Below are 16,907 nucleotides of genomic sequence, written 5' to 3' on the forward strand. Positions count from 1 at the left end.
TACTAACCTACCGAAAATCCCGTACATTGTATTGCATAAAAACGTGGACCCGGAAATCTGGATTTTCCGGCACCCACGGTGATCGAACCGATCCAACCGAATATTACCTCGATAGATAATGAGTTTCTGAGTTGAATGAGCCAAAAATTATAAAAAAAATCGGTGGAAAATTCACGGAAATATGATCAATTCAATTTAGTGGGTACCCGGGTACCCTACCGGAGTTCTACAGATGTTTTTTTTTGCTAGCCACTGGTGGTATCAGAGGTTTTAGGGGGGGTATGGAAGTAGTTTTACGAGGGTTTGCAACCTACGAGGCTTCAGCTGGTTTCTTAGACCGAAAAAGGTTCGATTCACAGCCGCAGTCCGTCTTCTCACCTCGAGAGTAATTAACGGGTAAGATAAACAAATTCGTCTACAACATTAAACTTTTCACCACCTAGCACTACTTTGTCACCACAACCACGGCCGAACCGTGAAGTCTTCGAACGTAAAGTGCTGTGAACAATACTCGGTGGTAATGCTTCATTCGGTGTAGACTAACCGTTACGAGTTGTAGCCCATCAAGTATCAAGTAAGTTGTGCAGTTTTCGTGTCACAATTTTCAATAAATTTTTTTGTTGAAAATTCTTTACAATTTTGTGTAACGGTGCACTTATGCACACGTATCTACATCAACCGTTTACATTTAGCGAGGATTGCTGAAGTTCGATTTATAATAATATTTTTATAACATTGGTATATCTCCTAATTGTTAGTATACGGTGGGAGCATTTCACGACCCTAGCCAAATTTTAACGTCATAAATCCCTAATTTCAGTACAGGGTTAATGAATTATTCCGAACCGTTTAACCACGAAGCACAATTCGATTACAAATCCTATTCCGGTCACTAGTTTCCTAACCGCAGTTACCCATTAGTGCCCATTACAATCGAGTAAACTCTTAAATCCCAGTCGTTCCATGTAGTGAGCACCCTAATTAATACCACAATTATCGTTTGAATTTAAATGATTTACACGCTTGCTCTGGTTGTTGTTCTAAATCCCAGTGCACCAAAGCATGTGCTGACCCCACAGCACAATTTCTCGCTTCCAATCCAGAATCGAGCAACCATCCTTACTTTGTCCCTGCTGTGGACTTCTCAAATGCGCTATCAAAATTTAATATTCACAGCACACATCTCCTTAAGAATAGATATAAATATCCGTGTAATGATGGACCATTTTACCATGAATGAACACTGCCACCGACCAGCCACAAACCGCGTTGTGACCTCCCAGTCCTGACGCCCCGTAACGATGTCAACCAGATGGAAGCAGTCGATGACGTTGATGGGCTCCTCCTGAAGAACGCCGTCATGCCGTCATAGTCACGTCCAGCCCATCTCGGACCTCCACCAACGTTCTTCGGGAGTCTTTTGTTGCACCGATGTCGCCGTCATCGTTATCACTGCGAAGGAGATAAAAGTCCAGCACCAGAGAAGAATATGCAAGGGCACGGTTGGCCACCGAAACGTCAAGATGCCACCGGGACCACCTCCACCACAACTGTCCACCGCCATGAACCGGAAGAATGACGACGACGGCGACGGTGTGAATGCTGCATATTCATAACGTATTCTGCTTACTGCTGTTGCTATTGCCGTTGTTGAACGAAGGTGGCTGCTGCGGTGATCCCGGGTCTCCTCCCACCATCGCCGCCGTGGTCGTCGTCGTCATCATTGTCGACGCTGCTGCCGATTTGCGTCGATTCTGGGCGGCCGATGATCGCGACTGTTGGACCCGATTGCTTCCGGATCCCACCGGCGCCACCGTCGCCGTCGTCGAAGGGGGAGGAGAGCTGTGGTTATTGGTGCGCCGTTTTGGCGATGTGATGGACCTGGTGGTGAGAGGTGAGAAAAAATGAGGAAGATATGAGATTGCGACGAGAATGGTTTGGAATGAATATATATTGCGAATGTTGAGTGGAAAAATGTAGGTTAGAAATGATTGCATTTTTTCATCTGCTTGTATTCGATGTGGAACGCGCGGTACCCATTGTCATTTGCATCTGGTTTCTGGTAAATGTCGGTTATCGGGCTATGTGAGCCACAATGCGAGGATAAAGAATAACACTTAGCTATTGACATTTTCAAGTTCGGAATAATAAATACAGGAAAAATTGAGTTGAATAGGGTTTTTATCTGATTTCCCTCTATCTAAAGCACTGACCAATAATGATCGAATTTATTATTGCACCTCGCCTAAAGCCTCATGGCCAATTTGGTATCAATTACTTAATTCATAAATTAGCTTACCCCCCCCCCCCCCCCGCGTGTTCTGAGGTTCATAAATCAAATTTTAAATATGAATGGACCATGGTATTTGCCCGGCATTTATATGTAGAAGTAGAACTCTCTGGTGCAACCCCAAGTACCCAAAAGTTCAGAAGAGCGATATTTTATGAGCTAAGCCGCTTGTTACATGTTGCTCTCTAGCCTTCACAGGTCCTTCATTTTAAGTAATTTAGGAAGTTGAAAGTTAACATATGGGTAGTCGGATAGTCCTAACAGCTCCTGACCACAGTTGCCAGATTACTGGGTTGTACACGAAAAACAAGTTGGCACCCCTCGTTTATTTTTAAATCGCTAGGCACTGCACAGTGGTCCACGAACCAGATTTACGAGGAAAGATGCATTCAGCGCCTTCAAATGATTTTTTAGAAAAATATGGTCTTCTACAAAGTTGTCCCTAATAATAATGCCCTCTTTCCAATGTGCATGAAAATTAGGGTGGACCATATTTTCAAAGTAATTAGAATCCAAACTTTTTTATTTGCAAGAATAATTATATACATTCTTCGGGAAAGTTGTAGATCTATCTATTTTGAGCAAGTTTGCTGAAAACAGTTTCTATGTAGCTTTAAAATTGACCGATCTAAAGACATTTTTCTGAATAAGCTTAAATCGAAAGATTTTTTTTTTTTTTTTTTCCTCCCCTGTTGGGGAAATTAAGCCACTGCGTCCAATAGGCTGAACTATTGTGGCATGTCCCGTTTTGATATTCGCATCTAGCCAGCTAATTACCATGTGTCAAGTAATCAGCTACTGCCACGACGCGTCGTCTCCCAGTCAGGTGCAATGGAATTGATAAACTCCAAGACCTTCCCAGGTTTTGCAGACCAGATCTCACTGGGTTGCAAGCAACCACTATTTAGAAATCTTTGCCTGCGCGTGTATAAAGCACCACAACTGCAAAGCAGATGTTCCGAGGTTTCACGTTCCGTATTACAGAAACGACAGATATCACTCTGAATATGGCCAATATTTTTCAAGTGATACCTGCTCGGGCAGTGTCCAGTTACTAGGCCAGTGTATGTACATAGAGCTCTCTTGTTGAGCTCTAAGAGCTTTTTGGTTTTATAAGCATTTGGTGTTATAAATCGTTTTGACTGATTGCAATTTTTGACGTCCATCCAATTGGATATCACCCTCTGCTCAGCCCAACGTTTCAGGTCCATTTTAATTGTACAGTTTGATATACCACAGAATGGTTCTGGGCCAGCAAACTGTAAATTGGAACCACTTTTAGCAAGCTCGTCTGCCATTTCATTTCCTTCAATGCCACAGTGACCTGGAACCCAGTATAAGTTTACTGAATTCCCTTGGCACAGCCTGCGCAGTGAAAGAATGCATTCCCAGACAAGCTTTGAAGTACATTTGTAAGCGCACAATGCTTTTAGTGCAGCTTGACTATCTGAGAAAATACAAATATTTGCATACCTGTATTTTCTCTCAAGGCAGATATTTGCGCATTTTAAAATAGCAAGAATCTCTGCTTGAAACACCGTAGGATAGTGTCCCATCACCACTGAAATTTGTATTCCAGGGCCGTAGATTCCTGCTCCCGTTTTTATTCCAACTTTTGAGCCATCTGTAAAGAATTTGATTGACCCTTGACGAACAGTGGGACCTCCGACTTCCCAATCTGCACGAGTTGTTTCGTGCAACTTGTAAGGAACATCATGGTTCTCCACAGGTTTCATCCAGTCTTTAATCATTTTCATTACTGGCCTATTTTGGAAGTATTGTGAAATGCTCAGGTGACCTACAAGATCACCTGGCATAAACTTTTCAACTCGTTCAAGTCTCAGCAATTCCTTTTCTGCTTCTAATTGCACGTACTCGTGCAAAGGTAGCAGATTGAGAATCGCATCTAAAGCTTTTGATGGAGTGCTTCGCATCGCTCCTGTAACAGCAATGGACGCAAGACGTTGAATTTTCGCAAGCTTCGATTGTGTGGTAGCCTCTTTTGTTTTTGGCCACCAGACAAACGAAGCATACGTCACTTTTGGGCGGATTATGGCAGTATAAATCCACATTATCATTTTTGGTTTCAAGCCCCACTTCCTGCCAATAGTTTTGGAGCATAACCAGAACGCACTTGTTGCCTTACCGATCACGGACTCAATTTGAGCATTCCAGTTCAGTTTAGCATCCAGTATCAAACCTAAGTATTTGACTCGATCACTAGGATGAATTTGTATCCCTCCAAGCCGAAAAGCTTTAAGGTTGATCTTCCTTCTCCTAGTGAAAGGGACAATTACGACTTTTGACGGGTTGATGCTAAGGCCCTCCTTAATACACCATGAATGTGTATAGTTTAGGGCCCATTGCATTCTCTCCGAAACAGTTTCGTCATACTTTCCTCTCACTATTATGACTATATCGTCTGCAAAGCCCACAACTTCGAAACCTTTTTCCTTCAAGCTTCTTAGAAGATCGTCTACAACTAAGGACCACATTAGTGGTGAGAGGACTCCTCCTTGAGGGCAACCTTTCATTGCCCTTACTGTTATAGAAGAACTTCCCAGCTCAGAGGTGATTTCTCTTTTTGCAAGCACAGTATCAATCCAATGTATGATACATTGGTCGAAGTTTTTGTTCTCCATGGCACGCTTCATAGATGAAAAGGAGGCATTATCAAATGCCCCTTCTATGTCTAAAAAGGCGCATAGAGCTATTTCTTTTGCTGAAAACGTTTTTTCCACCTTTGTTACTAGCGAATGAAGTGCCGTAACCGTTGACTTACCAGATTGATAAGCAAACTGGAAGTCAGATAGGGGATGCTCTTTTATGTAAGAAGAATTAATAAAATCCTTCAAAACCTTTTCCATAGTCTTCAACAAAACTGATGAAAGACTAATTGGCCTGTATGCTTTGGGATGCGTCTTGTCTCGCTTCCCCTTTTTTGGTATGAAGATAACTTTTACAAGTCTCCATTTTGATGGAACGTAATTAAATCTTAAACTAGCCTTGAACATCTCAATTAGTGGTGGAACCAACACCGCTTCTCCATTTTGAATCAGTGCTGGAAATATTCCATCAACTCCTGCAGATTTAAAAGGCTGAAAAGATCTAATTGCATTTTCCACTCTGGCCTTCGTGAAGATTTCATCAGCTAAATCTGAGGCGGTGTTTATTGTACTAGTTGACTCCGAAGAGTTTAAACTAGGACATCCTTCACCTTCCAGAGATATAGTATCATTAGAATCTACACTTAGAACAGAACCCGGAAAATGGGTTTCCATCATTAAACCCAAAGTTTCACGAGGAGTTTTGGTAAAAGCTCCATCGTCGCGCTTCAGGTTTCCCAATTCATTTGAATGATCTTTTGCAAGCGTTTTCTGTAGTCTTGCAACTACAGGAGTGCTGTTTATGTTTTCACATGTCAGCATCCAAGACTTTCTTTTAGATTTTCGTATTTCGTTGTTGTACTCAGTCAGGGCTTTCCTGTACTGAGTCCATTCTCCCGTTTGTTTCGCTCTATTGAACATTTTACGAGAAAATTTCCTAAGGCGATCCAGTTTAAAGTTCCACCATGGCACGTCTCTAGTAGAAGACGATTGTATGGTGGGACAACTTCTGTTAAAGGAATTGATGATACTTTCATTTACCCTTTGAGAAAATGATTCCAACTTTTGGGTTGAATCAATAGTTTCTCCCATTGTAAATGAATGCGTATTCAACAATTCTACATATTGATCCCAGTTTGTCCTCCTGGGATTTCTAAATGCGGTTCTAGAATAATCTCCACCACTCCAATTGAAGATTATGTGTTTATGATCAGATAGAGAAATCTCATCTGACACGTGCCAGTTTGTGATCTTGTCAAAGATTGCAGCATTGCACAGTGTTAGATCCAAGACCTCTTGTCTGATTACATTTGAGAAAGTAGGTTTATCACCATTATTGCAAATGTCTATATTGTTGGAAGACAGATACTCTAATAGTGACTCACCTCGACTTTTAATATCCGTACTACCCCAAACCGTGTGATGCGCATTGGCGTCACAGCCAATGATAAACGATTTGTTGTTTTCTTTACAGAATTGAACAAATGATGCGATCTCAGGAGGAGGTACCTCAGGAACATCACCAGGAAAGTAAGCTGAAGCCACAGCGATCTCAGTTTTACCCCTAGTGGTTGGTACCTCTACCATGACCGCAACAATGTCCTTTCTGATAAACTCTGTAATAGGATAGCATTTTAACGTTTTGCGTACTAAGACAGCGGTTCTGGGTGAATCTTGTTGCTCATCATAAAATAGTTTACTATTTTGTGTCAGAACTCCAAGAATTATTCGTTTATTGGACCATGGCTCTTGAATAAGCGCCACTTCCAGTCCTTCTTTTTTAAACCTTCGACTCAACACAGCAGAAGCACCTTTTGCGTGATGAAGGTTTACCTGTACGAACTTAATTCCTGCCATAAAAAAAAATTTCATTTACCCACTTTTATTAAGCCTCGGAATTGAGACGTAAGAAAAGTGGCCGATTATCCCGGAGACAAATAAGGTCCACTGCGTCATTGCTCCGTTTAACACAGTAAGGGCAACATACTGTGGAGGGTGCCCTGGTACTCCACAGGCTCCGTTCACGGTTAAGTTTTTATTAGACCCCCCTAACCATTCATTCCTAGGCACGGTACGCTTAACACCATGAATTATGGGTCGCTTGTTTGGTGGACTTTTACCACCGGATTAGGCAATCCGTAGTGATATTCTTAGCCAGTTGAGGTAACTGCTACCGCCACTACACGGCTATCTAGGCTGATCGGGAATAGAAATTAATATTGATGATCAACTTCTTTAGAGCCCGAACAGCCGACAAATCGAAAGATAAGGTTTTTGCAAAGTTGAAATTATATGACATCTATCATATATTCGCGATGGATTTTACGCTCAGTGTATTTTTAAGTCCTTCAAATATCATTAAATATCCTCGAACATCTTCGAAAACATAATTTTAATTATATAATTTCTTTTAAGAAAGTAAGGTATTTTTCTACGCTCTTTTCGAAAGTTAGGTGAGGAAAAATGGTATGTGTTGATGAAAAAGTAAATGATTCATGAAATCCAGCACATGAATAAAACCTCAATCAAATTGAAAAAATATCGAGTCAAAAATTGCATTTTTGCGTGTTTTGGGCTGTAGATGCTCTATAGAAATTCAAAAATTTCTTTATTTGATGCAAATATATGGAATACCTTCAAATTTGTAAATTTCCTTTAGTGATTTCCTCAGAAATTCCTCCAGGGGTTCCTTCAGAAATATCACGACGGATTATTTAAGAAATTCTGGTGTATTGATTGCTTCAGAAATTCCTCCATAAATTTCTTCACAAAGAATTACTTATTGGTATTTACTCCGAAATTTCTCTAAGGGAGCGTCCATATATGACGTACCATTTTAGGGCGGAGGGAGGAGTCTGGGATTGTGTGACGAGCTATGTATCAGATATGGGAAAATATACTACGAAGGGAGAGGGGGGAGTAAAAAATCGACCAAAATTGCTGCGTCATTTATGGACGCTTCTTAAGAGTTTCTTTTGATAATAATCCTTCAGAAATTCCTCCAGATGTTTCTCAGAAAATTTTTCTAAAATATGTTAATAAATTTCTTCGAGGATTTTTCCAAGGATTCCTCCAGAAATTCTCCCAAAAAACTCCTCACGGATTCTTTTTAAACCTTATAAGGATTTAATTTGAAATTGCATTCAGGGATAGCTTTAGAGCTTCTTCCATGGATACGTCCAGTAATTTCACAAAGAATAATTTTAGAAAATCTTGCATGGATTGCTTGAATAATTCCTCCATGAATTTACCCTGGAAATATTCCATGATATTTTTTCAAGAATTCTTTTATTTTTTCTATGCTGAACTTCACCAGAAATACATCCTTGCAGGGTGGCCACTCAGAGCGGCAAATAAAATTCCCGAGTTTTTCCCGGTTTTCCCGATAGCTTTTTGAAATTTTTCCCGATTCTAAAATATAATGATTTATAGTGAAAATTAGACGTAAATTACTAAAAAAAATAAGAGAATTAATATTGAATATTTTTAAATCCTTGGATTTAACATAGTATTCACATGAACTTGAAAATAAGTTTATAACTAATTTACTCAATATTTAGCTAAGTCATGCGTTGTTTGTCTTGTATCCAATGATGGGCATTGAAGTTACGACATCTTCATTAAAGATTCTTAAATTGAAATTTAAAGATGACCATCTAGTACAAATTTACAGTTGTTTAAGCAAATAAAAATAAAAAGGATAATCCTGAGGGTCGAAATTCTCAAAGAATACACTATGATTATAGGATTTACGAATCTAAAAATAAGTGGATTTCTTGGTAATATTCCAAAAGTATCTTCTGAAAAATTCTAAGCTCGTTTGGGAAACTAATAGGCAATAACAGAATGCCCAGAAAAAAAACATTCTGGATGAACTTCTGGTGGAATATCTGGAAAGATTACTCGTGAAAGAATTTTAGAATCGATTTCTAGAGAAATCTTCCGTGTAGTAATTTTGATGGTTATTTTTAAGATAAATAAATAGAAAACCAGTGACGAACTTTATGGTAGCGTAAATGGCTACTGCAGAAAGTCAGGCAGGTTACTTAGGCTGAAATCGTAAATTCTAGGAGAAATTTGAGAGATCAAAAAAATCTTAGATTTTGTCTGGTAATCACCTACCAATCAGTAATTTCATCAACGATTGCAATATTAAGTTCTCAGAGATTTAATTTCTGATCACATTTTCAGATATGTCAGGAATTTATCCAGGAATTCCTGAAATATTAGTTTTTGAGAAAGTATTTCCCCAAAATGTAGAGGCAGATTCATTATTTGGGAATTATTTATTTCCATAAATCATACAACCATATTGCTCCAAATGCTTTTGAATACTCACTAGAACTCCCGCGAGAATTTCAATTGGTAGTTTAACTAGAAACTACGTATACTGAAAATTCTAGCGAATTTGCTGAAACAGGAGTTTTACCAGGGACTTATGCTAAAGCTTAACCAAAAAGGGATTTTTCCGAAAACTTACTCCGGTTTTCTCCGAACATTTTTTTAGCCAGGTCAACAAATAAGTACATCAAAGAACTTCATGAAAAACAACAAAAATCTTTCAAACAAAATATTAGAAATACTTTTATGAACTACACTAGGCGTGCTTTGAGGAATTCCATCAGATATTAAAAATCCCTTAGAATATTCTTTGAAATGTTTTTCACTAGCTATTTTTAAATTGTAAGAATGTTTTCACCAGAATTGCTCATCCAGATTTTCACAATTTTTAATTGGAATTTCCTCTTGGAGCAATTCATTCATTTATTCAAAATGTAGTTAGCATCCTATCCAAATTTCTCAAAGATTTTTCGCTCAAAGGACAAAGGCTTTAATCAAGATTCTCCTAGAGATTGTACAATGATATTTTTTTAGAAAGAAGTTATAATTTTTGTTATGTTTTATAAAACTTTTATAGGACGCTTGATGTTTTCTGGAACATGTACATCCTGAAATGCATAAGTGTCACATGCATCTATGAATATTTGTATGTGTCTCAAGATATTAGTTTCCAAGAATGGTTTTTACGCCAGTTCACCCACTATATTATTAAGTTCAACAGTTGTTGAATCAGCATAAGTTAAAATACACGGTAATAAAAATTGAAAGAAAAAGAAAAAAAAACAGTTGTTGACTGCATTTTCCACAGATTCTCGTACTCATGCTTCTGGAGACTACAAATTTAAGAATTTTGAAAATTCCCGGTGGCTAGCAACAAATCCCGAGGTTCTCCCGACTTTTTCCCGGTGGTTTCGAATTCCCAGGCTTTTCCCGGTTTTCCCGAAATTCCCGACTGGGTGGCCACCCTGTCGTTGGTATCCTTAAGAAACTTAACAAGACATTCTTCAGAAATTTCAGAAAAGCTAATAGTAGGATTTCCAGGAATCCCTCCAGAAAGTGGCCTTAAGATTCCTCCAGATATATTTACAAGTATTCGATCAGAAAACCTTCCATGAATCGCTTCAAAAATTCCTCCATGGATTCTTTCAGAAATTTCTCGGTGGATTTTTTTTAAATACTCCATGAATGTCTACTGAAATTCCTCCAGCGATTTTCTTAGAAATTCGGAAATCTAGAATTCCAGATATTCCTTACGAATATTCTTCTGAAACTCACTAAGACATTCCTCCAAAGTTCCCTTAATAAATTCCTCCTGAGATTCCATAAGAAATTCCCATGAGGATTACTTCAGAAAATTCTGTCGAGATTCTTCCAGAAATTTTTCCAGGGGTTCATTTTAATTACCTTCCACGAATTATTCCATAAATTGCTTCATTTATTCCTTTAGAAATTCATGCAGCGTTTCTTTCAGAATCTTTTGCGTGGATTTCTTCAGATATTGCTCCAGGAATTCCTTTATGGAATCTTCCAAGGATTAAAATAATCCTTCAGTAGAGGAATTCTCTATGGGTTCTTTCAGAAACTCCAGAAATTTCAAAGGATTCTCCCGGGATTTATTTGGAAAATTGTTCTAGCATTTTTATTCAGAAATTCGTCTCAGGAACGTCTCCAGAAATTTCTCCAGGGATCTCTCTAGAGGGTCTTGCATTATTTCTTTCAGTGGTTCCAAGAAGTCCTCCAGAGGTTCCTGTAGAAATTCATACAAAGATTCCTTCAGGAATTCCTCCGGGTATTTCTCTATGTATTTTCAAAAAAAAAATCCTCCAGCATTTAATTTATTTCAGGATTAATCAAGTGAGAGCACTATGATTGACTTACAATGTTTTAATATTGATCACCCATATTGTGCTCCCAGGTGCTTGTAAGAGTAAATTTTGTGCTGACTGATTCAGACACTAATTGCTTTACGGAAATGAGACCTAAACCATGCTCGAGGAGAACTAGCCAGCACTTTGAGTGATCGAGTGGCTCTTGCTAAGGACGATCTTCGGCGGCGTGCAGGAGAACGGAGTTTGGTGGCGATGAATGAACCACGAGCCCGCTCCACTCTAAGGCGAACCCAACATCCGGAAGGTGGCCAAAGTCGGAAGGATACGGTGGGCAGGGCATGTTGCGAGAATGGTGTTTGTCAAACATGCGGATTAAGGTGGCCCACACTTATATGAAAAACAAAAATTTCGAAAAATGCCAAGTCTTACCTCCTAAATCAGTTGTTTTCGACTCCCAGAAGCTACGTTCAAAATTTGAGCAAAATCGTTTGAGCCTAAGGGGGCGCTCAAAACGCTTAAAGTTTGTATGGGAAAACTTGGCCAAATGTATGCAGAAATTTTAAATTTTCGAATTTTGCCGCTAGGTGGCGCTGTAAACGTTCAATAATCAAACCCTTTGGTGTTATTGTAGGTGATTATATGCCAAACAACTTTGTCGAAGACCGCAAACTGATCCAACGTCTGTGAAAAAAGTTATACCCTAGGTAAAGTGAGGATAAACTTTAATGTTGTTTTTCCAATACATGTAAAGGAATAATATCAATAATGAAATCTCAATACTTTGCCTCACTTTGCCTAGGGTATTACTTTTTTCACAGCCGTCGGATCACTTTGCGGTCTTCGACAAAGTTTTTTGGCATATAGTCACCTACAATAAGACCATAGGGTTTATTTATTGAACGCTTACTGCGCCACCTAGCGGCAAAATTCAAAAACTTGACATTTCTGCATACATTTGGCCAAGTTTTCCCATACAAACTTCAAGCGTTTTGAGCGCCCCCTTAGGTTCAACCGATTTTGCTCAAATTTTAAACGTAACTTCTGGGAGTCGAAAACAACTGATTCAGGAGGTAAAACTTGGCATTTTTCAAAATTTTTGTTTTTCATATAAGTGTGGGCCACCCTAATGCGGATGGTTCAAGAAGGCGTGGAGCACATGGGCACGATGGAGGACCAGCTGGAGTATGATCTGGCAAACGTTGGGTCTGAATTTGATTATTATTATTATTATAAATATTTATTAAAGACACTTTACCACTTATGTGGCATTCGTGTCTATGAATTTGATGTTGAACTTAGTTATTATTGTGTAAATAATGTCTTGAAACAATTTGGAAACTTGTAAAAATTGCATATCTTCGACCAGTTTCCGTTATTCTATTCAAAGAAACATATTGTCCGTTGTGAAGATTCATAGATTCCGACGCAAATAAATGATTAGGCTCATTTCAGCGCAGGTGCGTAAAATGTTTGTTTACAAGACAAAACTATCACCAAATGTGTACCTACCCAGTAAACATTTTGGTCTGTATAATTTGTGTTATACATCACCATATAAGAATCAATTCACTCGTATAAAGTGCACAAAACTGCTCTATACGTACCAAAGTGGAGGCCATATACATACTTAGGACGACTTTTTTCGATAACTTCTTGTCATTAAAACGACGCACCAAATTATCCATGAAATGCGACAAATTCGATTTCCTATGATTATTAATACGATGTCTCTAATTAACAATAATAAAAAAAATATTTAACAGCCTCGAACACAAGACCTCCAGATTCAGAGTCAGATACCATACCACTGCATCAATCAGTCTTTCTTGGTAACATGTGGAATTCAGCCTAAAATAAACTCAACCTTCCTTACCAGTTGATATTGATGTAGAACTTCAACTTTTTCTAAGTCATTGCGATTTCGTTCGATGCTTTGCTGATTTGATATTTCACCGTATTGCAGATCGCATATATGATTTACAACTTATGGTGATTTTGAATAACGCCAATTACGGCTTGTTTTGTTTAAATCGTAACATTCGTCGTCGTCGCCGACGTCGTCGTCGTCACCGTCGTCGCGGAGGAAAATAGATTTGTACATTTATGGCCCAACGAATCGCGGTTCAGTGATAACTTTAGATGAAATCTCGTGTTACTCTCCAGTGTTTTGTTTAGTGTGCACCAGCTGCAGATAAACCGCCGGACATTTCTGAAATACTCTCCGGAGTTCCGCCAGAGATGGACTGTTAATTTCTTTCCCACAGGGCATAATTCGTTCAGTTGTGATGTGAAAACAATCGGGGCTGAAGATTGAATTTGGTGCTAAGGTGCTGGTCGTAACACCTATATGTGGCTAATTTAACAGCATTGATTCATGGCATTTCAGTGGAATCGATTAAGAGTAAGTACTATCATGAGCTAGCTTGTAAAAACACTCTCAAGGATGGGATGGTGGCCCGCGCCAGGAAAGAGAACGATGGTGATCCTGACCGGGCGTTCCATAATGTCGATCGTGATTTAATTGTTGCCGCGGAGTTGCCGCTTATTCAATTGATACTGAAGTGTGGCTAATCTTGAAAAAATCTATGCCTATTAATGGAAGAAATCAGAGTTTTAGCTAATATAAGCTCACTCTCTACAGAACGAAATTTGGGTGATAATTTCCTTTGAGTTAGCGCGATATTGCTCGATACATCTCTAACCTAATATACGATCTGTCAGATTGATGCTACTTTCTTGATTGTGAATCGCATTATTTACGGTTTTATGTGTTTCCATTCTAGATAGTCATAAACGATTCGCATTGATGATTTATATGCAATGCACTTTGGCGTTCTTGTAGCAAGATGTTACATTTTATGCGATGCTGATTTTTACTGAAAGAATAAACGATTTCGCATGCACTACCTTATGCGGTATGTGGTTCACTGGGTAACAACACAGCGTAAAATATTCACCAGGACGCGGTCTGGTTTTATATCTGTGGGCCCACGCAAGAAAAATCCACGCAACTAATTTTCGGGCAGGAGTCTAAACAGGTGGAATCTCCGCAATAATAAATGGAACTTATTTGACAACTCTAGCTATTAGTTTGTAACGATGTTCCTGTCCCGTAAACCCTATCTCATATCATTTTAAACTGCCAGCATACAAAAAAGCGCTACCTATCTGTAAAGGCGAAAACTGTAGCACTCACGAGTTCTACGATTAAATACGGCTCCGCTCTACGAGACTCTCTCTTTACTCTTTCGGGATGAGAAGAAAATTTCCTCCCAGCCTCCTACATTTTCGTGTTGGAGTATGGGAGATAGCTAGAACCGCCTATAAGGAGATTAAACCATTGTCCCCCTAACTAGATCACGCAATCGATAAGATCAAAAAGCGATCTCTTCCCCACTTGAGTTTCGACTACGAAAACCGACAGATCGTTTGCAAGAGTGAAACCAGCCAACTGAAGTGCTATTAGAATAGCTAAAGGTCTTAAAGTTAGTGGCTAGGTCTTTAGAAGAATAGTGCTAGGGAAGACAAAGAAATAGTGCCTTAGTGCTCAGCTAGGACAACTAGGAGCTTTTTCCGGTTGTTCCCAAGGTGCAGGCGAAGTGTGGGATAGTAATTACCGAGAGCAGCCGCACCACCGCATTCTGCTGGACCTCCCAGCGAAATGTGTGCGCCGTAACGAACGTTTTGGCAGGTGAAACCCGCGTTGACGTGGTTTTTTTTTGGGTTCTACAACCAGCACAAGTCGGCGAACCAGTGTATCCACGTGGGTGGAGGAAAAACGTGCGACGTGTTCAATCGGGAACACCACCCCCCGATCCCGCTCTGAAAGAGATCCTCTCCGACGGCCTGCCCGTAGAAAATCGCCGTCCGTCGACTTACGAGCTGAGAACCTCGACCGTCCATCGTCACCTGCCCTGTGAGAACCACACCGCACCCCTTCCGTGTGGGAGGGCACCAGAAGTACACGTCGACGGGGCGTCGATCCCGTGTGATTCCGAGCATCGTATCGTGACCCGTAACGCTCGGAGTCGACTTCGTCCGGCTTCGGATACTGTAGCGTGACCTTCACGAGCCGAGTCTACGCTGACTACCTGCGAGGAAACGAGAGCCGTCGTAGCGAGCCCCCAAATTGACACCGTCCGGCTTCGGGCACCGTAGCTTGACCTTCACCGAGCCGAGTCTTTGCTGGCTACCTGCAACACAAAGCGGCTACCGAACATCAGCACCGCCGTCTCGTGATAGTACCCTCCTCGCACCGCCCTTGCGGGCCAACAGGTCAGATAGCTCTAAGTAACGCAGTGAAATTTGAAACTGGGCACAAAACAAGTTTGCTCGTCCCGGGACTTAGGTTTTTGACAGTTGATCAGCAAAGTTGTGCTGAAATTCAGCAGAAATGTTGCTGAAATTCAGCAATTTCTTTTGCTGATTTTTGGCGTGCTGGAAGCATTTCAAAAATTTTGGTGTATGCCTGAAAGCAATACATGCCTTGTTTGTCTTAACAAAACTTGAGTTTACGTTCTGAAGGTGAAAGTTTTCTTTTCTCAAGTGGTCCGGGAATCCGTTATGGTTTATTTGAGTATTTTTAACGAAAATTTGGATAAGGTTCGGTCTCCGAAAATCGTGGTCATTAGTTAATTGGGTTTTGAGTTCTCCCGGAGGGAAAAGCTGATTGTTTCTAACGCGTTTGAGCCAAGAATATTACCCGCCCTGGGCAAGAGTCTCTGGCCGGATTCAACCGTGCGTCTGCAACCTTCTCTTACGGAAGTGGCGCTTAAGTTGCAGCCGTTAAGAAACCATTCCGTTCGTTACAAGTTCGTTGACCTTACTGCTACATACAATAGTCATTACAAACATGCTTTTTCGTGTTCCTGTTTTGAGATTACGTTCCAGTTCAAGTGCTATTCTTCAACTAAAAGCCATTAAAGCAATGTCAAGGCACGGTACACAATCTCAAGAATGAATCCCATTCAATCCTGGCCCCATATCTGAAACGTTAACTGTGAAGTGACTTTTTCCCCCATTATCTTATCTGCAGTTTGGCGACAGGCCGGCGCAAGCCACCATTCACAAAATGGGAGTACAAATGGTGGCAAGCCAGAAAACTCCCGGTGCTGATGGTGCCATAAAATCCTTCTTCACCGGGCATTAAATCCACCGAGAGATGGTGGCGATGCTGATGCTGGGTTAACCGGGAGCCGCGCGGAAAAAAAGTTCTCCGATTCCACAATCTGTGGTCTATCAGCTGACCGGTCAACTTTGTTGTAGTAGCAGATACGGAGCCACAGTTCAAGGATTTTCGTGGACATTGACACCTCTCTCTGGATGGTTATGATGATGACGGCTTCTGCTGGTTATCTGCTCCGGGAATAGCTCATACACACACACTTACCACATCGTGGTCGGTGGCCATTAAGGGATTATTAACTGCTACCTTTACGACGACCTACTACTGATGGGTGGACCGGTCGTCTCATCACGCGAGAGGCGAGACAGTATCATGTTGCGGGTGTTCCTGACCTCACCGACGATGGATGACACTATCGATTCGTGACGGTTTCACTCACGGTACAAACTCAGTTAAGGTACCCACCTTAAATAGAAAATTTGAGAAATCTGTGAAGGTAGATTCAAGGCAATATTCAAGGTGCTATTTTTTTTACAAAAACTAACAAAGCCCAGTAGTAACAATGTTGAAAATGCATTGACATTCATGCACACAACAATTATATTACGTGTCTGATGAACAAATTGATATTTAAATTGCGAAAAGAATTCCACGTGCTCCGGTGGGAATTGAGCCCGCGACTCCTAATTCGCTAGAGGGGTGCTTCTTGTTCCTCC

General features: G+C 40.3%; 1 protein-coding gene across 2 annotated transcripts in view; it reads right to left on the reverse strand.

Annotated features, from left to right (window-relative positions):
• Positions 1-1,447: 1,447 nt before the first annotated feature.
• LOC109410252 (cyclic nucleotide-gated cation channel subunit A) overlaps positions 1,448-16,907 on the reverse strand; it is a 321,275-nt gene continuing 305,815 nt past the window's right edge. For both annotated transcript variants that reach the window (XM_062850523.1, XM_062850524.1), the window contains exon 12: positions 1,448-1,881. In XM_062850523.1, coding sequence (XP_062706507.1) covers positions 1,611-1,881 — 271 coding nt within the window. In that variant the 3' untranslated portion in view covers positions 1,448-1,610. The remainder of the gene's footprint in view (positions 1,882-16,907) is intronic.

Source organism: Aedes albopictus, chromosome 2, assembly GCF_035046485.1.
Source record: "Aedes albopictus strain Foshan chromosome 2, AalbF5, whole genome shotgun sequence".
NCBI classification, from domain to species: domain Eukaryota; kingdom Metazoa; phylum Arthropoda; class Insecta; order Diptera; family Culicidae; genus Aedes; species Aedes albopictus.